The following is a 21,682-nucleotide window of genomic DNA, read 5'->3' on the forward strand; positions in this document are numbered from 1 at the left end:
TTCCATGGAATTTAATTGTCAAAATGGAGCAATTGTGCACAGCCTGAGATTAAACTGATTTTTATCGTTAAACTGATTTTTATCATAGGAAAATTAGAGCCTTAAAGATCCTGGAATTGCCTATCGGCGGTGGCTTCTTGTGCAGATTATATAATCACCTCAAATATACTGTACAACAGATGACAGTTCGTGTGTGTGTAAAATTTGATTTGATCAACGTCCACGTCACAATCGAAAAACTTTTTTTTCTTTAACGAATAACACAAAAACAATTATGTAACCTTGCTATGACTGAACACAACCCATTAAGGGAACAGTGCAGGGTGGAACCTATTATATTTGGAAAGGAGGTGCAACCAGTTACCAACTTTTGATCACTGGTTCTGCCTCATTTGGCTCAATCAAACGTTTCCTGTACTTGCAAATCAGTCCTGCACAACAGTCTGGAGGAATTTTTGGCCATTCTTGTCGACCAAGTTTTAGCAATATTTTTGGGATGTCTGGTGGGAATTGCTATCTTGAGGGCATGCCACTGCATTGCACTCAGGTTGAGATTAGGAGTCTTACAGGGCCACTCCAGACGGCATGTTTCTTCTGTTCAAGCCATTGAGTTGTTGATTTCCGTCCTTTTGGGTCGTTGTCCTCTCCCATCAGTCATCTGCTGTAAAGCTTCAATTGGCAGACAAATCACCTTCAGTTGTCTTGCAAGATGCCTTGATAAACTTGGGAATTCATTTTTCTGCCAGTGTTAGCAATGCGTCCAAGCCCTGAGGTAGTAATGCAGTTCCAAACCACAACTCCCACTCCATCATACTCGACAGTAGGGATGAGGTTTTGACGGTGGTTTCTCTCCTCACATACTGTTGTGTTCCTTGCAAACATGTCCTGCAATGACATCCATTCTTGTTTAATGTTCTTCTTATCATAGCTTTGCCAACAGTGATGCAAACGTCCATCCATCCATCCATTTTCCGAACCGCTTGATCCTCACTAGGGTCGCGGGGGGTGCTGGAGCCTATCCCAGCCGTCTCCGGGCAGTAGGCGGGGGACACCCTGAATCAGTCGCCAGCCAATCGCAGTGATGCAAACGTGTTTCAGAGAATTCTGTGAGTCTTTAGCTGACACTCTGGGGCTCTTTTTTTAGCCTATTGCGCCTGTAGTCAGGGTTGCTGATGGTGGAGTGCTCCACTCTCCTGACTTGTGTGTGGGAGTGTGGGTTCGGTTCCCACTCAGTGACAGTGTGAATGTGGGTGTCTATGGTTGTTCATCTCTACGTGTGCCCTGTGACTGACTGGCGACCAGTTCGGGGCGTATTCTGCCTTCCGCCCGAAGTCAGCTGGGATAGGCTCCAGCAACCCCCGCGACCCTCTTCAACACTGCTTATGTATTTATGGATGGATGGATGGATGGATGAAGCCTGCAGTCATCTTCATCGGACAGGAGTGCAACAACAGCACTGAAGACTTTCCATTCATAGAGAGAGACTCAGACAGTCTGACGGAGCATGCAGTGATGCACAGTAATGTTTTGGGAAATATTTGTGGCCCTTTCCAATTTAATTCATGTTAATAAATCTTAATTGCGTGTCTTTGGAAAACTTCTTTGTGTGTGGCATAGTTCACATCAGTCAATGCTTCTTTAAAATAGACAACTGAAACCTGGTGTGTGTTATTACACGGCAGAGCAGCTTTAACTAAGACCTCCAATCTCATTAGTTTGATTGGACTCCAGGTTGACTGACTACGGATATGCTCTTGGAGGGAGGAGTCATTAGTGAATGGGTTCACAGACAGTACTGTACTTTTCCCACGCTGAACTATGAATAGTTACATGGTGTGTCCAATAAAACATGAAGAATAATTCTGTAGTAAATTTAATTGTAATATATGTTCCTGGTTTTGATAGGTTGACAAAGATACTTTATTTGATATAGATAAATAATTTTCTGATCAATGAAGTGAAATTTGATATTTCCTATGGCACGCCTTTAGAGCTCTCACAACACACGAATGTGTGTGTGTGTGTATATATATATATATGTATGGGTGTATACATGTTATGTATACATGTGGACAGAAGGTATGTTGTTGGGAGTGTTTGCATGGCATAGAAAATACAGATTCTTCATTGGAGATGCATATCTTCTGCAGGTTTACCTTATTTTTGGACTTTCAATAGTGCTGTGGGGCTGCCGAATTTGTGCGAAAACGTGACAGCAATTGAGTGCGTCTTGTTGAATAGCCTACTTATGACGGACCTTTTGTGCACATGCATGATTGCCACCCGTAATTTTAGAGAGGGGTTGGGGGTGTATAAATTATGTCCGGGAGCCTGAAAGCAGGCGCCGCCGTGTGCTGAACGTGCCCAGCCTTGCTCTGTTTGTGCCATGAGGAGACCAACGTGACAGGCGGCACGCACCGCCTCATGACAACACAAACACACTCGTCCGCACACGAGTGCACGTGTCTGCACGGGAGGTGTGAGCCCTTGCATTTGATAATGAGGATGAAATGGCCTGCTGATATTGCGTTTTAGAGAGGAAGAGGAATTGGGAGTTGAACGAGTTCTCAGTTTCACTGAAACCTTTATTTTAAAAATGCCGTGTTATTGTTATATTTGGGTTTCCTGTCAGGTGAGCGAGTGTTTATACGTGGCTACCCTCTCCACGCTCCACTCGCGTCCAAATCAAGTTACAAAAACTGGAATAGCGGGTTTACCGCCCGCCATCACGTTTCGTTCGTCGTGGTTTTCCCTGCCTTGTTTCCACACACTTCAGCATGGCGGTACACGGGATCGAGCTCACCACGCCCAGTCTACTGACGTCAACCTCCTCCGCCCACTCAGGCGCCTTCTCCGTAGTGAGTAGGCGGGGCTTTCGACGAGAAGACAGCGCCGTTTGACACGTGAGCTTCATGTGACAGAGCTGGGTCAGGCTGAGCGGACAGAGTTTATTTCTCTCGTGGATCCCTTCAGCCCCAACTCCCTCTTGCTACCCATTCGGCCTGGAAGAGCCGCCTTTACACCTCTCAGCGCTCGGCGTTGAAAAAAAGAAAATATTTATTTATATATATCTTCCGCTTTGAATGACCGAATTGACGTTTATTTTAAGGAGCAAACTTGCCGCGTGACTTTTTTTTTCCGGCTGCATCTCATTTGTAAGTAAAAAGCGTCTCGAAAATGGAGCGAATCCCAAGCGCACAACCTCCTCCTTTGTCCAAGGGTGATCTAGCAGACATGCATGGGTAAGTAAAAAAAATAAAAAATACTACCTCCTAACTTGAATGCACATTCCGACAAATATTTCTTTCTGCAGCATGGATTTCCCGATGTACGCGTACAAATCCAGGCGAGGAATGAAAAGAGGAGAGGAGAGCAAGGTATGTTTTTTTTTTGTTTTATTACTGGAAAGCAATCGTACAATAAGAACAGAGTAGCGTTACTTTGAAGGGCGTGGGAGAAACAGGTCTGGCAGCAGTCGTGTCCTGTCATGCAATAAAAGCTTGACCTAATTCCCGCTATGACATAACTACTCATGAATCTTTGGGGGGTGGCGAGAAGAAGCCGCTGACTTTTGTGACGTTTTCTCCTAGGAGACCTACAAGCTGCCTCATAGACTCATTGAAAAAAAGAGACGTGATCGGATAAACGAATGCATTGCCCAGTTGAAAGATCTGTTGCCGGAGCACCTAAAACTTACGGTAAGTGTTTTTTTTTCTTTTTGATCTATCTCAGCCTCTGATTCATAATGGGCTTTATTCTGTTAAGGCGCCACCTAGTGGTCCGGCATCCGTATTACATTGGATGTGCAGCGTGCACTTTATAATAATAATAATAATAGATTTTATTTATAAGCGCCTTTCAAGACACCCAAGGACACTTTACAATAACAAAAAACACAAAACAATACGGGTTGAGCAGCGGCAGCCAAAACGCGCCAGCGTTCACTCAACCCGAAAGTCAGAAAGAAACAAGGGAGGGAGAGGGATGGGCCTTATATTTATACTCCACATAATTTCATGTGGATTTCGCATCATCTCTCCCCCAGAGTGTGGGAGCATGTCATCTCATACGAACCATCTTTGCAAAATGTGCTGATATGGTGTGCCTTGGTGTCTCCTGCAGACTTTGGGCCATTTGGAGAAGGCCGTGGTTTTGGAGCTCACACTCAAGCACATGAAGACGCTGAGCACTCTTCTGGAGCAGCAGCAGCAGAAGATCCTCGCCCTTCAGAGTGGCATGCATATCGGTGAGCAAACTGCATTCATCTTCATCATTTTTGACAAACCAGCATTTGAAAGGACACTGAGGAGCAACCAAGAAAACAGCATTCCAAATAAATAAATACATTTAAAGAATAATGAATTACAGAGCAAAAAGGGCATTGATCACGTATGAAACGAAGCGGAATCTCAATTTTCAGTAGCCAGTAAATGTGCAGAAAGGTTTGGAAATATTTGCATTGATGTGTGACAGTGGTGTCCAAACTATGGCTCGGGGGCCATTTGCAGCCCACTTTTTCTATTCATTTTTTTTAGCATATCCCATCTTCCCCAAATTCATTTTTGGAAAGCTAATTTTTTTTAATTCAATGAACATCTATAGACCATTTTCAGACCAATCTCAAACCTTAACTCTTGGAAAAAAAAATACAAATACCTATATGTACCTGGGATTGAATGTGTGGAGTCTGAGAAGACATAAGTAGGTCTTTAGGGATGAATGAGTTTTAATGATTCTAAAAACTGTCAACTTGGGACATACAGTATTTCTCTTGTTTTGATTTCATTGAGGAGATCAACATAATGCAGGGACGACTCTTCTCGAGTGGGTCACAGGGCTGCTGACCACCCCTAAACTGACTTAACTCCACGAAACCAAAAGCTGCGATGTAGTTTTAATTTTTTTTTTAAACAGCTCCAATTAATTAACAATACAAAATTACTTGATATATTGGTTTTATAATTGTTAATGTAAGGGAAGAATACCAAAGAGACCCTTTCATGCTTCTATTTTTCTGTGTTTGGACACCCCTGCCTGACTACGAGGCTGTGAAATCATGTGACTTCTCCCAACCAATCAGCACTCAAATGTAATACTGGTTTTATATTTATGAATTCAATGTAATTACCACGAGTAGTAATAGTAATGAAAGCGCCCTTAAATGAGTGTACTAATATTTTTCTTCTGTTAAACAGAAGAATCCACAAGTATTTTAACGAATGCCCTTTAGAGGGCTGAAAACTTTCCACGAGACAATGGCACTGTTTGTTCAAGTAAAACTCCTTAGAGGATAATGGTGCAACCTCATTTGCATATTACATGATGCGTACACTATTTGGCGACACATTGCAGCTGAGCAACTCAGCCATTTACCAACCCTGTGGCCCTTGGGTGACAATTTGGCCATTTGGTCAAACAAACTGGAGTTACAAAATCTAATATTACATTTGATGTTGTAATTAAAGTGTATATTGCACATAAAGGTGAAAATAAATATAAATTATACCTGAATAAACGTGTTCAAACAAAAAAATTGTCCTGAAAAGTTAAATACAACTCAAGTGTACTGTACCGGAAGAAAAGTTTGAGCCAGCATAACATCATGGAGTGTGAACATTTAAATCAGCAATTTATTTGTTTGTCACACCAGTAGAGAGAATCAGTGGTGGTATGCGTGCTATACTTTACCAACCAATTTAAATCAACGGCCATTTGGGGAAGGTCTAAAAAAGATTGCTTTTTGCTGTGCTTGTAGAGCAACCTTTGGTCAGCCAAGAGAAGTCGGAGATGTTCCGCTCGGGTTTCCACATGTGCGCCAAGGAGATGCTTCAGTATCTGGCCAGTCGCGAGAGCGACGGCAACTTTGCGCCATCGCACGTCATCAACCACCTTCACAAATTAGCCACTGAAGTGCTCCAAAGTCCAAAGCGACCCCACTCTCCCCTCAGCCCTCCACCTGAGGAGATGCCCACATACAGCCAGCACCAAAGCCACAAAGAGACACCCGCCAGCTTACCCCCTAAGCCTAGCGAGGGCTACGGGAGGGTGCCGGTCATCCAGCGGGCGCACGCTGTGCCCAACGGCGAGCAGAGCGGCAGTGACACTGATACAGACAGCGGCTATGGAGGAGAACTGGAGAAGATCGAGTGTGGCGCCTCACAGAGGCATCCTGAGTACTACAGCCAGGAGGGCAAGCTGTTGAAGCGGAGCGCAGCCGAGAGACAGAATTCCGACGTCAAACGGGAAGACGACGAGCCTAGGCACAAACGAGCCCGGGCGGAGTCGTCTGAGGATGAGATGCTCTCGGGCGGAGAATCCTCAGCGTCGTCCTCCTCCAGCGGTTACGGTAGCTACATGAGCGTCTCCCCCAACCATCCGCCTCCGCCCCCGCCCCCCCTCTGCATGCCCTTCTACCTCATCCCCCCTACTGCCGCCACCTACCTGCCTATGCTGGAGAAATGCTGGTACCCGGGAGCCATGCCCTTGCTGTACCCCGGCGTGGGCGGCGGCGCCACTGCCGTCCCCAGCGAGAGACCACCACAGATGGTCATGTCTCCAAGGGGAGGCTCTCCAGCGCCAGCCATGTCTCAGACGCCCATGGACTCCCCAGCACTCCTACAGGCACTAAAGCAGGTACCCCCCCTCAACCTGGAAACCAAAGACTGAGAAAACATGATCGCCGAGTTGCTACATGAGGAGGGAAAAGATGACTACGCCGTCCTGTCGTCCATTAAGTCATTTCTCGACTTCGCTTCTCATCTTGGAATTCATGAGAGACAGCTGGCGAAATGGTCCACGTGTGGATGATGAAAATGATTGAATGTTAAGTGCAAACGGACCTGCCCGACACACACACACACACAAGCACACACACGTTTGAATGTAAAGAAAGATGTTTCAGATGCTGCTGTTCGAGTCAAAAATGTTGACAACACTGGCGCATTTCACTTGGAGGTTTTGTAGTAGAGACATGACTTTTTTTTTTTTTTTTTGTACAACCATTGCACCAAATGTTAAGATTTCACCCAAAGTTTATTGCCTATCATCTGTCACCGGCAGCAGTATCACTTTAAAAAAAAAGTCTCAACACCGTGATGACCGCGCTGAATGCAAAAGGCGTTCATTCACACCGGTATGGATTTTAATGTAATTATTGTGGATAGACTTCTTGTACATTTCTATTTTTGATACCTGTTCACGCACTCTTGTCCACAGAGCTAGGGAGGAAGGAAGGAGTGCGAGGGTTGCGTACTCAAGAGTGTGTACATACTGTAGCACAGTGCTGGACCTGGTCTGCATACTCAACATCTGTTTCTGCTCAAGTCAAACCTGGCGTTTGTTCTTGCTGTTGCCTTTTTACTTGTGAAAAGCTGAGAACTCTCAGATGTTTATGCTCTGTAACTCATTTGAATCCCAGAACGTGGCGGCGAGGGGAAAAGAAGTGAATGTAAACAGATGACTAGTTTTCTAATAGAGAGAGGTACTTGAGATTTTATATTTTGGGACCTACGTGAAAGATGTTTGCTGTTTGTACATATTTTGTCTATAAATGTTGATATACATTATATAAGTGTATTAATAAAGGTTTTTTTTTCCTGTGGAAAATGTGTTGGATTCTCTTGTTGTACGAGTGGCTGAGTGACGCCATTCTGGCGTGGCCGGTGCAGCAGGCCCAGCACGTTCATGTTACGGAGGGACGCTTACGTAACCGTGCATTCACAGCCCGGATCTCCTGATCAACCGTCTGTGGCCACTAATAGAAGTGCGAGAGAACACACATGCTTGGAAACTACAACAAAGGCCTCGTGCCTTCATTTGACTTCTGCACTTGTTGACGTGCACAGATACGACTAGTGAAGTGCCAGATGGTATAGTTGCCAACTAGTGCAGTTTTGCCTCACAAGTAACACGTATTTTTTACCAGTGCACTAAGATAGCCTTAAGAAGAGCATACATCCACGGGCTATTCGGTGCACAATTACAATGTGGAAAAAAATGCAGCCTACGTCACCATTTTTCTCCAAAACTGAGGGGAATTTCCCATCGTGCACTCATACTAGAGGTCACCTTCTTTCTTCCTGTCATGGGACATAATTTTCATGCTGATTTTAATTGTACTTAATTTGATATTTAATTCATGTGTTGCCATGACACAGGCGCACTTCATACCTGTCATTTAGGTTCCGTTTCGATGGCAATTTTGTAACTATTCGATGGCTTACTCTGCCTTCTTGTGAAATACTTTTACTAAAAGTACTGTACCATTTTTTTATGGGTTTAAAAGATTCTGAGAAGGTGGCGCTCTCTGGTGGAGAAGTTAAACACTTACATTTAGTTTCTCAATCTCGAATGGTGCAAGGATATTTTGTGTTGCTTCCTTCATAAAGACAAAAAATAAGCCAAGAAGACAGGCCCCTTCCCAATACAACACCGAATTGCATTGTAACCAAAAAAAAAAAAACGCCACACTGACAGGTTTAACTAACTATGTTGCACCCCCACCGCCGCCCCCAGATCTAACTCCGAAAAGTAACTTGTTACTTTGATTAAATTGAACATAAATGGACACTCGTTTTTATAAAATGGTCTATATTTTCACGATATTTGTTATATTTTGACCTGACATATTCATGTTGTTATGGCACATTTAAAAGCTTTAAGCTTGCATGCGCTGCACTTTTTTAAAAAAACATACTAGCAGCGTACTTCAAGCTAGATAAAGCTTCATCAACAGTAAAGTGTGCAACGTACCTTAATATTTTCTTTAGCTGACTCGAACTCAAAATAGTGACTGGATTTCCAGCTTGAAAAGTTAAACACGACTCTCCCCTTCCCGTCCATTGTTATTTTTCATGTGGTCAAATCGTGAAATGGCACGTTCGTGACGTCACTCCCCACAGACAGGAATGCAAATGGTGAAGTCCCACAATGCTCCGCTTCAAGCTGTAAAGGCTTTAATTCCTCTTTCGTGTTATATAATGTAGTAGTTAGCGGTGTGTCTTTCTCTAATTAGGAATGGGGTCTCCTCCTGTATTTTCTTTGTATTAGTTTTGTTCCATGTAGACACCTGAGGGACCCTAATTGAAAAATGTGATCGCTATTCCTCTTCCGTATCCTCATTATCGCAATCCCTCCTTCGCTTTGTATTCCTCGGCTTTTGACTCAGCATGAGACTCGATTTTTAGTTTTAGTTTTTGTGCTTCCTAATGTCTGTTATCAATTTATTGTTTTATAGTTTGTTGTTGTATGAATTATTTTTGCTCCGTGTACAGCACTTTCTATACAGCGGTGGTTGTTTTCAAGTGCTCTACAAATACAGTTGAGTTTCTGTTTGAAAAAAAAAACAACGAAATATTAGACGAACGCGTTGCCCACATCATTGAACTCCATTTATTCAAAATTCTGTGATATTCTAGTCAAAGTAATACCTCTCTTAAAGTTTTAATCAAACTCGAGCATTATCTTTCTAAAAGTACAAGTCTTTTAATGAAATCTATTATAGATCGCGATTGCAGAGAAAATATTAGTTGCCTGAGTATTTAATAGTGTCGTATGCCGAAAGGGGGGGGGGGGTCATTTTATCAAATTTGAAGGGGAAAAAAAACCACATCCTGTACATTGTCATTTATATCTGGACATAGTTTGCATATAACGCTGCTTGTGAAATCTATAACTAGACTCAATTTGAAAGGTCTCCATAGGTTTTCGATAGCTCGGCAGCATATTTGGCTGCATGCTTGTGAGCCGCAGCATGGGGAGCTGATCCCGACAGAAAGAAGTTGCCCGGGCTGGGGGCCGGTAACAAGGCTCGAAAAAGGTCCTGGGAAGCAAGGACTTCCACAGGTGCGCTCCATGGATTGGTTTAATTGGAGATGTACATACAAGTGAAACACTGCAAGGGAGGGTGGTGCGAGAAAAGGGGACGCTCCGTTGGGCCAGTGGAGTTCCGCCGATGCCACGACTCACACTCAAACACTGGGGTCTCCTCCTGGGTTCAGCGTGGTCCTCCACCACGTGTCGTTCTGGTACCAAACCGGCATTGCGAACCACTGCTCTTTCCCGTTGTTCCCTCCTTGGAGGAGGTGTCTGCTGCTTCTTCTCCGGGGAAAGCTGCTCTTGTGCCTTGTCGCATGACTTCACTTGATGTTTACTCATTAGTTCATTGTCCTCGGAAGAACTCGTGTGGCTTCTTGCAGATTGCGTCGAGCGAGGCTGAGTAGAACGAAGCCTTTGTCTGCGCTTTGTAGATTTAGGCTTCCCGATGTGGTTTCCTTCCACTATTAGGTTCACTCCACTAAATTGTGGGGGTTCAACAGCAGGCTGACGGGGCGAGAAATCAAAATACAAAGAAATGGTATGCTCATTAACCAAAATATAAGTTACCCATCTGTTGATTGTGTGTCCAAGCTTGATATATCTATATTCACAATTCTCATATTCAGTTTTGTCAAATTTTAAGATGGACCTAAAATGCACTCGGACCTTTGCAAGTGAACTTCATTTGACCATCTCGTAATGTCTTTTGAACAACTTACTTCTGAACTTATTTTAATACTTTTGTTTTATTTATTTAAGCACTCGTGTGTCCTCTTGGGGGGCCTCCGCCCTGGGAGGTGTGGCGGCTGTCACTCAGCATGGATTAACTCCCCTTGGGTGCTCTCTTTTCCTCATGTGGCTACTCTGTGCCTTGCCACGTCTTTTTGAATCATCATCAGGGTATGCGTGCATGTTTTGTATGTTTGTTTGTGTGTGGGTGTGTGCTCAGATGAGAGCGGAAACGTTTTCTAAGAAAATCACAACAGCCCAGTTGCGACTGATTCAACGCCCCAAAGTGGAATGACCCAAATGAATGAGAATAGTCACTGACAATTGACTATGTCCATTCAAAAGTTTAAAGAATCAAATATAGTTCACTTGTAAAGATTGGAGAAAAAAATTGGTTTATCCGAAAACTTAATCCAAATTTCTCTAACCTTTGGTGAGTGCTGTAAGATTTTAAAAAAACCCACTGAAAACAGTTTTTTTTTTTTTAAAGGTCAAACTAATTTTTGTCTTTCTTGATACACTTCTTGTATGAATCTTATCGTAGACTGAGCGGTGTACCAAATCTTATGTTTTGTTCTGTGCCATATCACACAGTATTTTCTTGGCCTTGTAAGCCTGATGTACTTCGTCACCTGTTTGTAGATCAACCGGAAGCCTCCCGTGAAGGCGTTGGGGTTGTTTCGTCTGTCCAGCACCACCTTCAGCGTGTCCAGCTGCACGGCGGGGCAGAGGCGAGCTGTGACAACGCTGGTGCAGGCCATCGTGGGATTGGCGTTGACTTCAAGGAGCCAAGGTTTCAGATCATTTCCCAACATGAAATCGGCACCGTATAACTCAAAGGTTGCCTTGCGGCGCTCCACCTGGTCCTGCGCTGTTTGCAGGACGTGGACCACAGCTTGTTGCATACCCGGGACCACCACCTTGTCCCACTGCGCCCCACGGCTCTGCTGCTGTAGAAAGGCTTTGAAGTCGGAGCTGGACCACATGTTGTCCCTTGGCACGCTTGGATGGCGCTCATTTGATGGCTGGAGGTGCCTCTGGATGGCATTGTTGCACAGATGGACCGAGCTGATGAGACAATGATGGTGAGCATTCATTTAAAATGACACTTCAGTCCTTATTACATTGGTAATTCCAGAATTGGAGCGCTTTCTGAAAAACGGCAATGACTCAGCAAAAATGACGCCAAGCTAATTGCTTTAACCATATCAATGTCTATTTTTTCATATTTTTACAATACTTTCAACCACAACTTGAGAAAACCAAGACTAAAAGCACATTTTTGAGCTCCGTTTGTTCTTAACCAGTTAGCATAGCAACTAACCCAGCTAACTTGTAGCGTTATGCGAAATTTAAATTCGTATTCAAATCAAATGAAATGTTGTATATGTAACTATGAAGAGTTTATTCAACATTTTCTCAGAAATATTTTTTTTTCAGGACCGTGAGCGTCTGTAACAGCAAAATACATGCTATCACAAATAAAATGTCATAAAGCGCGCATTGTTGATGGTTGAGCTGGATACATTTCATGACCCTTTATGATGGTTAACGCCCATTACCTCACTTGAAAACTGCAAATTTCTGTCAAATAGAAAGTCCACATTTTAAAAAGGTAAAAATAACAATCCCACGAGGAGACTGAACAATAGTATTGATTTGTTGAAAAAAAATGTAATTATAATTGACCAGATTCACACATATGGTTTCAATCTGTCACAAATGAAATGTAAAATCATTCATTGTTCGTGTCCTGGCTGACCTATCAAGTCTCTTTGTGGAGTAAGGCTGTGTGGAGAACCTCAGGTAGCACTCCCTGTAGAACCAAACGGTCAGAGGGTTCCAGTCGGTGACGAGAAACCACTGACGCAGGTCAAACTTGGTTCCATTGACCAACAGAGGCTGTTCCAGGTACTTCTGAACCACCCACTTGCTATCTTTCACCATGGCTTTGTCTGAGTCTACCAGTGCTAAAATCTGATCCAAGCGATTCATGCAAACAATACCTGGATGGTGCCATGTAAAAGAAGAGATTAGATTGATTCGATTAGATTATTAGGATTTGGGGTTTCTTAATACTGTATACAGCAGCGGTCCCCAACCTTTTTTGCCCCACGGACTGGTTTAATGTCAGACAAATTTTTCAGGGACCCTTACACCAAAATAATATGTGACCTGCATGAAAACGGTGGTATTTTCTAAACATAATAAACACGAATCATGACACGTCCTATCTGTCCGCAACGCTCTCCGGTCGACATGTTTAAACATGCCTTCAAAATAAGATACACTGCAAATACAAAGTGCATGAAAAATACGACTCACCATCACCGCATATTACGCAGAGTGGGCTTGGTCTCTGAGAATCTCCCGTTGAGATAAATCCGTATTTTAAGTAGGACTCCTGATACTGTCGATTAAATGTAGCCCTTTTCTTGAAAGTCGTCTGCTACTCTTCTGTCTTCTGGCTGGGCCTTTTCCCCTTCCCAAAGAAACTTTCCAAAGGTGGTGGTTGTTTTTTTTACTTTTTTGCTAGCTCCTGGGTTTCATTTTAGCGGTAACCTATCACGTGACCGCGAAGCGTGTCAAACGTGACATACTGCAGACGGATCTAATAGAGACTCTGGTAATTTTCAAAATAAAACATCTTTCAGATTCCGAAATGAATAAAACAGAAATAATACACGTTATTTATTCTTTCTGTGCGGCCCCGTACCAAATGACCCATGGACTGGTACCGGTCCGCGGCCCGAGGTTGGGGAACAGCTGATATACACGATACATATACTGTATAGTGCCTTTTTCAAATAAAAAAAAATGAACTGTTAATATAGAGCAGGAAGAAAAGCCTCACCTCTTCCTCTTGACATGGCACCAGGTTTTATAATCCAGATGTTATTGACTCCATCCGTGTCCAGCTGAGGACACACTTCCTTCAGTCGGACCAACATGGCCTGGCAGCGCTCCACAAAACCAGCACTACTTCTGATCGATGCACCTTTACTACACAGTTAAATTATCATTGTTAGCGAACAAACTTAATCACAAAAAATGAAAATACGGTGGCTCAAAACCTATTCTGCTTAGACATTTTTGAAATCTGTGTCAAAAATACACATATAGCCACCCTTGATTAAAACTTGCTGCTGCCCAGAGTATTTAGCCAATTTGTAGATTCACTTCGAGGCGGCAAGGTGGTCAACTGGTTAGCACGTCCGCCTTGTAGTGCAGAGGTGCAGGGTTCGATTCCGGCTCCAGCTTTCCTGCATGGCAAACGTGCATGGTAGGCTAATGGAACACTCTAAATTGTCCCTAGGTGTGAGTGTGAGTGTGAGCGCCGATGGTTGTTCGTCTAAGCATGCCCTGCAAATGGCTGGCAACCAGTTCAGGGTGTACTCTGCCTACTCCCCGAAAACAGCTGGGATAGACTCCAGCACGCCTCGTGAGGATAAACAGATTAGAGACTACAAAATCCCTCAACAAAATACAAACCTGTATAATTAATCCTATTGGACAATCACAGGCCTTAACTAAGAGGAACCAATGTGTTGAACCCATAAAGCCGTATTCAAATGCACTCACTGCACAACCAAGTAGTACTTTTGCAGAAAGTGATTCCATTGATTTTCCTCCACGAAAGGCAGAGGTTTCACAGTCACATCGATGTCGCTGTGCGCTAAGGCACTCAGATACTCCTGACACCTCTGCAAGGCTGTGTTGATCACTCCTGCACTCACTGTAGGGGATAAACAACATCGGCCTCAGTGGCAAATGGCCGCATTCTTTGTTGCGCGTGTCAAACTCAGCATTCAGCCACCCACTTTACCTGCAGAGACGGTGCTTTCAGCTTTCCCCTCTACATCTTGCATTGGATCATTTGTCTTCATGCTCGTCTCCACAACGTGCTTCAGCAGACTGCTGCACGCCGTCCTTCTGAAGTCCTCTTTTGGCCACACGGAACAAAGAGCACGCGGAAATATTGAGGAAACAAAAAGGAAGTCTGCTTGTGCCAGACAAGTGTGACGGCAGTGTTGAGCAGACCGATGAATGCATCTCTCTCATCCTCGGCCCCGAGCCTGTAACATCTCGGAAAGAAGGTGTCAGGGTCTGCAGTGTCATACCACCTAAGGTTACGCAGGTTCACACAGAGACCCACCTCAAACAGCAACACAAAATACCGTCACTGGCACTCATCTACAAAAGGTTATGCATCGCGCATGTCTTCGAGGGTATGTTTTAAGAATTCAAGGGGACACCTTGGTGGTGAAGTTTGCGGTGTTGGCATAGTGGTTGGTGATTTGGTCCTGTTGAAGCGAACGATAGTGGGTGGCATCGTAGCGTGGGCTCCAGTAGAAGAAAGGCTTTTGATTTCGAACCAGGCGAGACTATAAACAGCAAAACAAACAAACAAAAAAAAGGTTGCCACAGTTCAATCATGATAATTAGATCACATTTTATTATTATGTATGACAGTACATACTGGCCAGCCCTTTTAGGTTTCCTGTATTTAGGGAAAGAGTCCTCACAAAAAGTTCATTCACTGTTACTGCTTTTTTTTGGGGGGGGGGGGCATTAATAAATTTGTGGTTCTTACTTTTTATATACTCACCACAACAACAATGAACAATTTGACACTGAAAGCATATAAAATAATTTTTTGTAATGTTTACTGCTCCTATCTCATCAATAAACTATGAAAAACCATTGAAGGATTTTTACTCTTTGAAAAAAAGAACATCTATCTTGTAACATCAAGAAACATACTTTTTATAGAATTATTTGGAGATTGTTCTAGATTTCGCATTTGACAATGTAAAATATACACCAATCTAGTTGTGTTCCACATGTACCGGTACTGTATTTTTAGTGGTGAAATACTGGCAGCTGCGGTGGCCAGGAATTTACCAAAATATTCACATTTCTGTTTTTAGTTATTTACCAGAGCAGGGTTTATCATTCTCCTGCTAAAATCTTGATATTCCAACTATCGTTTTTACAAGTAACTGTAAAAAAAATGGATACTCATTTTTTTAAAGTTAATTACAGTACAAATAATTGCAATATTGTATTTTTTAACATGATTTTCAACGAACAAAGCTGTTTTTACTGTAAAATTTAAGGCTGCCACACCGGTATATATATATATATATATATGTATATTTTTTTTTTCTGGCAACCACAGCTTTCAGTATTTTTTGTGGTTTTTTTTGTTTTAGATGTGATGGCCCACAAAAAAAAAAAAAAAGCGCAACAGGCTGTAGCCAAGTATGCTGACAAGTGTGCCACTAGTCTACACATTTACAACACACAATTAAAATTCTGTGAACTCTAAAGAGAGAAATAGGAGGTATATTGGGGGGTTCATGCAAACGTTCTCTTACCATGAATTCATACATGTCGTCAAGGTCGTCTTGCTCAGTGTCATCCCCTCTCTCTGAAAATTGATCAGGAAAGAGGTTGAACGTATCTGTAAAAGCACGATGAAACCCCCGCATCTTAAACAGTCTGAAAAGAAATGGCTGGATTGGGTTTGCCTGTAAATGGAACCGCGGCTAAATCATTGAATCACCCATCAAAAAAGACTCGTTTGGGTCTTTTTTTTTTCCATGAACAAGTGATGAAACTGACCTTTTATCTCACTGCAATTATATGCTCCAGGACTGGCATCATCTTCATCCTTGTCCTTTTCACTCTGGCGGGGAGACGTTGCATGGCCTGCGTTGGACAAATAACGCTCCACCCACCCTCTGGCCCGTAAGCCGGCACGGATCACAGGATAGCGCCCCTGCACTGAAAAGACTTTTTGCGCCTGAAGCCAACGGGGATAACAGAGGCGGTTAGTATACAGTCAAGTTTACGCGCAGGCTGTACTGTGGATTCATTCCATCTTTGTCATGACCTTGATTGCTTTCTCCACCAGGGCTTTAGCTGCTTTCATCTTCTCCAGCTTGGTAGTTGGAAAGCTACAACGTGCCTTAACCTCTACTGGAACCACGTCTGGAACAAAAAGGTCAAGTTAGCGTTTAGGACTGGATTTATGAAAGGTTCGCACAGGCAAAAAAAACGAGCGCAGAATTGATCGCTCACTCAAACAGATGTTGAGGCTGATCTACTAAATGAGCACAGTCAGGAATGCATCTGCCAGATGCGCAAAATTGCAGCACAGTTCATTTTGCGTGTTCTTGGGATACGCAGTGTGATTTATCAAACTAATGATTTGGCATATTTCACTGATGCAAACCAGCACTGAAAGAACGTTCCAGCTTAGTGCAGGATAAATAAAAAGATGCGGGGAGACCTTTTCTGCTGGTGTAAAAATGTTGAAAATGTCACGAATATGACTTATTGTTCATTGAGCAATGTAGTTTTGGGGTTTATGATGATGATTATTATCTCTGGTCTGAGCTGGAGTATACAACATACCCTCACCGCTTTAAAATAGAAAAAGACTTACAATTGCCTGTCAATGGTACAACATGCCGGCAAAACACTACATGAAGCGCCTCATTGTATTTTAACATAGTTCCTTAGCACTAAAATGCCACTAAAGCAATGCTTTAAAAGTACATTAGAACGGGCTTTCAGTAACGGATATAGGTAAAAAACATAATCAAAAAATAAAAATCTGCGTATAGGTCAATTTGACAGTAGCGAATCATGAATATGTATTGTGTAAATGTGCAAATATACGGTAAGTCATCGGGGAAAACACGGCAGGTCGCTCTTACCTGACATTGTTAGACAGGATTTCTTTGCAGGGTTGAGGTTTGGGGTCCAAAAGTCAGTTTTTTAAAATGGGGACAAACTAAAAAGAAGTATGTTGTTGTGAGAGTATGACGAGAATACATTCAAGCCATTAATTTAATATGTACGATGTAGTTGGATTTTGTTTGGTCAGAAAGAGGTACAGCGGGATTTATCACTGAAATCACATGCAAACATCATTATTGAGCTTCATGCTAAATACATTCATACAAAAAAAATCGGTCTGTTTTTCTGTCCGTTTCCAACCCATTTGAAACTAAATCCGCAGAGTCTGACATGAACACCTTTGTCACTCTTCCAGTGGGACTTCTCCGTCCTGCTGCCCTCATTGCGCCCACAGACTGTCACCATAACAACCGTGCTTGCACCCACTGATTTAAGTTACCAAGGCAACCGTACCACCCATGCACGTTTGACTCACTTTTTGCCTACACTAACAGCATCTATCAGAAATATGTTACACACCGTGGCAAGTCAGTGGAGCTTCGAGGAGAGAGTCAAGAGAGAGCAAAAACCCCCAAACTGTTACGCAATTAGCCTGATCGGGCCACGTGGCTTCGGATCGAAGGTCTTCCCCTTGCGGTGAGACCTGCGCGACACATGTGCGAACAGCTGCTCAGTTGGTCACCTTCTGATTCAATGTCAACTCATCATCTGTGACAACAAATCCCGTCTGATCGTCTAATAACGCGCAGGACGTATTCAAGCCAAATATTTCTCGTCACCGTCATACACGCGCATGAGCTGGATGCTACTTTGTGTAATTCCACATTTTTACGCACGGTGACAGCAACGCCCTCGGTGTTTTGCATTCTGCTGTCTCTTGACTGTATTGGATCGTTTTGACAGTCTCTCATGGTTAAGAAATAGCTAATCGTTTGAATGATTGTATTGTCATAATAATAATAGTAATAATGTGAAGCAATCGGTATACAAACTGTGAGATTCATATTCATTGATTCCGTATTACTCAATATAACTCTAGAGAAAACCTTTTTGTCATCTGAAAGGTATGTCTAAAATGTCGGCCCAAGTAAGGAACGCGATCAAACACCAACCACAATAATAAATTAGTTGTTAAATACATTTCGGTGCCATGATGCAGTTTGTGCAAGTCTTCCGTTGCATTTGGTTAGATTCTGCAGGCGTGAGTAACAAACACATTTGCTGGTAAAATACCTGTTGCACTACTTCGATATTGCTGGATTTGTGTAAGATGATGATAATGATGATGATAATGACGATGACGACTGCCCGAAGACAGCTGGGATAGGCTACAACAGGCCCAAGACCTTTGTGCGGATAGGAGGATTAAAAAATGTATGTACAGCTAATAATAATAATAATAATAATAATAATAGGCTCCAGCAAGCCCCGCGACCATTGTGAGGATAAGTAGATCAGAAAATGGATGGATGGCTAATAATAATAATAATAATAACGTACAGCTATTTATTGTGATTGAAATAAGAGACTTAATGTGATGCAATGCAAGATCGATACAAGTATCTTAATTGTGATTAGACGAGAATCAATAACATTCTAATAGTCTCTATTTGGCTAGGTAGCAGCGGTCCGATTTATCCTCACTGTCATTGGCTGGAATTCTGATTTCTTTGCTCCGATTGGTTGAGGCTGAACAGCGCCCTGTATGCTGAGCTGTGATTGGCTGGACCCGCAGCGACTCTCTGCATCCTGTTCCCACAGCCAGGACCAGGCACAAGAGCGCTGGGAGGGGGGAGCTGCAAAGCGCGGCCGGGAAAGCATCGCACTTGGAGGATGTGCAATATCATTTTCCTCATCCGGAAGAGATGTTGACACGCGACATGTTACCAAAGACCGAAGCGACCGCTGGGACCAATTCTCGAGGGTTTTCTTCTTAACGTCTTGTGCAGCAACAGAGCGAAGGTCCAAGACGAAGAAAGTGTCACCTTTACCTCCTCCAGGTCACAGCAAAGGCCACCAACATGCCCGTCCAAGAACCCGACAGCATCCTAAGCTACCAGGTACAGTTTGCCGCGTGTTATATGCTTTGCATGCATGGAATGTGTTGACTATTAACCTGCATGCGCACAACTGGTAACCAGACATGTCACCTTCATGAGATGTTTTTCGGCAACTTTTTAAGGACACTTCATAATTGCTCCATCAAGATTCGCCATACCTTTAAATGTTTTCTGTCCAAAATAAATGCTCATAAATCATAAGTTTAAAACCGACGCCAACGTGTCGGCTGCGGAGGACATTGTTGTTGTGCCACACGCACTCAAGTCATGCAGGTGTTATCGCGTTGCAACACGGTGACGTCACTGACGCTCGTTAATTGTCACGTTCTGCAAACGTGGTCGCCAGCGCAAAAACGCGGATTAACCAAAGTGGCTCGTGTCGTGGCGTGTTTCACATTACCCTCAAATGACCTTGACGCCATTCTCTCCCGCCGTCTGCATGTGCGTCCGGATTATTAGTCATTACAGCAGTGGGATGATGAAGTGGGGTTCTTAAGCATACTGCAGCATGCTGCACGATAGGATGCGTGATGATGTTTGATCTGAGCTGCGGCCAGGTGCTGATGCGAGGGTTTATTTGGTGTAACTGCTTTTAGCACGAATGATGTCACCTTATAGCCTGGAAATATATGAAGTCAGGAGATAATGAAACTATAAGTGAACTCATCACTGAAATCCATATGTGAAACTATTTTATAGAAATATCCTGCGAATCCCCCTTATAGTTGCAGGTGTTTGGGAGCCTATCTCAGCCGACTACGAGTACATCCTGGACTAGTCAACATCTAATTACAGGTTAACTGTAGACAAACAACCATAACAACCACCACCGAATAATGTGTTTTTATTATTGTGGCAATAATTTGTAGTCATGTTGAACTACTTTGCATGATAATGATAGCTTTTTTTGGAGGGGGTAATATTTGTTTTAGAGGAGGAGGAACCATATTTGGTAACATATTCTGCAGCCCGGACTGCTGGGAAGTAGGTAATTTCCCACTGGGAACCTCTATGAGCTGACCAAAGACTTCCTTTCCTTTCAAAGCAGAACAAGAAACACGGCCGATGACGGCCTTTGCCATTTGAGGTGCATTGCAGGCACTTGTGATGAAAAGTCCATTTACTTTGGCATTTACTTTTCATTTCTATTTAACATTTACCACGGCGCCACTATTGTTGTGTGACGTCAGATTTCTTAGGCTCAATCAAGCCGATTGTATCGTTGCTTCAACTTCTACGGGAGTTGAAACTACAAGAATCAGAGAAAAACACTCAAGTCAAGTGAAGTAAATGTTGTCACCAGACTGTACTTTTGAGTGTTAGAAAATGAGGTCAGAGGAAAGCCTCTCTGGAACTGAGACAATGTAGAGTACATTCACAAAAAAAAAAAAAGAAATAAAACTAATATGAATATTTGGACTGACTTTAGGTTGAATAATAACAACAGAATATTCACTGTGAGTCTCAGAGAGAAACAATGTATTGGTTTGCATATTGCATTCCGATCAATTACAATCTGGCATGATGCGTCGTAAATTTGTCCCCGTTTTAATTACCTCAGCAGTCACAGCTCTTCGCTCCTATTAAAGTAGCTCCATTTGGCATGTCTCCCAATAAACTTTCATTTTAATCAGTTTGATGACTCCGAGATGGGTTAATGCAGCCCATTTGGGAATTGGAATTAAATGTAAAACATTGCAGTAGCATGGGACAATGCCACTAGTGACATTCTGTTTTTTTTATAAGACGCTGTACCGCAACCAAATAACTTTTTCATCGGCATAGTTTGTCTTTCATCTAGCCATAAATTCACCCTTCATCATTTTATCCTTGCAGCAATGAACTCCGTACTAATTGTCGAATCGAGTGAAGCCGTAAGTCAAAGGGGGCCATTGGTCACGGAATCGTTCACAAAGCTGACTTTCATGCAACTCCAAAAAAAAAAAAAAAAAGCTAAACCGTTACGGCGTACTATTTTTGATTCATGTTTTTTCATCTGGTGGTACCGTGGTCAAGTGATTAGCACAACCCGCCTACAGTTCTGAGGTTGGGGAGTTCAAATCTGGGATCTTGTTTCCCTGTCTGTAGTTTGCATGTTCTCGCCTTTCAATACATAATCTTTTCTGAACCCCCCCCAAAAAAACAAAAAAACCCAAAACACGTTCTTGTAAAAACATGCTCAAGTTTTGTCGGTACCAAGCAGACGAATAACCTCTGATTGCCTGTCACTGATATCGCATAAAACGAAGTGTATTTTAACACTCCTCCAATTCTCAGTCACCGTTTCAATCCATCATGCAGCCACAAAATCCAACTAAACTAATCTTCGTCGAACTAAACCAATTAGAGGTGGAAGGCTGGAGAGC

At 43.0% G+C, this 21,682-nt stretch overlaps 3 protein-coding genes and 1 long non-coding RNA gene across 5 annotated transcripts in view; 2 read left to right on the forward strand and 2 right to left on the reverse strand.

Moving 5' to 3' along the window:
* Window positions 1-2,005: 2,005 nt before the first annotated feature.
* Window positions 2,006-7,605, forward strand: LOC147201293 (class E basic helix-loop-helix protein 40-like). Its single transcript, XM_086117934.1, has 5 exons — window positions 2,006-3,242; window positions 3,314-3,377; window positions 3,591-3,698; window positions 4,123-4,246; window positions 5,756-7,605. The coding sequence occupies exons 1-5, from the start codon at window positions 3,178-3,180 to the stop codon at window positions 6,664-6,666; spliced, it is 1,272 nt and encodes a 423-aa protein (XP_085974060.1). The 5' UTR covers window positions 2,006-3,177; the 3' UTR covers window positions 6,667-7,605.
* LOC147201294 (uncharacterized) lies at window positions 3,827-8,841 on the reverse strand. Its single transcript, XR_015101617.1, has 2 exons — window positions 8,752-8,841; window positions 3,827-4,302 (listed from the first exon to the last, which is right to left on the reverse strand). It is a non-coding gene; the product is annotated as an uncharacterized LOC147201294 (long non-coding RNA).
* A 747-nt stretch (window positions 8,842-9,588) lies between these two features.
* On the reverse strand, window positions 9,589-18,589 carry ttll3 (tubulin tyrosine ligase-like family, member 3). Its single transcript, XM_086118901.1, has 12 exons — window positions 17,274-18,589; window positions 16,445-16,542; window positions 16,174-16,354; window positions 15,927-15,979; window positions 14,802-14,930; window positions 14,587-14,701; window positions 14,372-14,488; window positions 14,128-14,281; window positions 13,400-13,548; window positions 12,308-12,551; window positions 11,178-11,613; window positions 9,589-10,320 (listed from the first exon to the last, which is right to left on the reverse strand). Exons 1-12 carry the CDS (start codon window positions 17,278-17,280, stop codon window positions 9,622-9,624), a joined length of 2,382 nt encoding a protein of 793 aa, XP_085975027.1. The 5' UTR covers window positions 17,281-18,589; the 3' UTR covers window positions 9,589-9,621.
* Window positions 18,590-18,766: 177 nt separating this feature from the next.
* The window catches only part of slc4a8 (solute carrier family 4 member 8), a 34,009-nt gene continuing 31,093 nt past the window's right edge, over window positions 18,767-21,682 (forward strand). For both annotated transcript variants that reach the window (XM_086117142.1, XM_086117141.1), the window contains exon 1: window positions 18,767-19,316. In XM_086117142.1, the coding sequence (XP_085973268.1) occupies window positions 19,278-19,316 (39 nt within the window). In that variant the 5' untranslated portion in view covers window positions 18,767-19,277. The remainder of the gene's footprint in view (window positions 19,317-21,682) is intronic.

Source organism: Hippocampus guttulatus, chromosome 8 (assembly GCF_054856545.1).
Source record: "Hippocampus guttulatus isolate MCC_2025c chromosome 8, RoL_Hgut_1.0, whole genome shotgun sequence".
Classification (NCBI taxonomy): Eukaryota; Metazoa; Chordata; class Actinopteri; order Syngnathiformes; family Syngnathidae; genus Hippocampus; species Hippocampus guttulatus.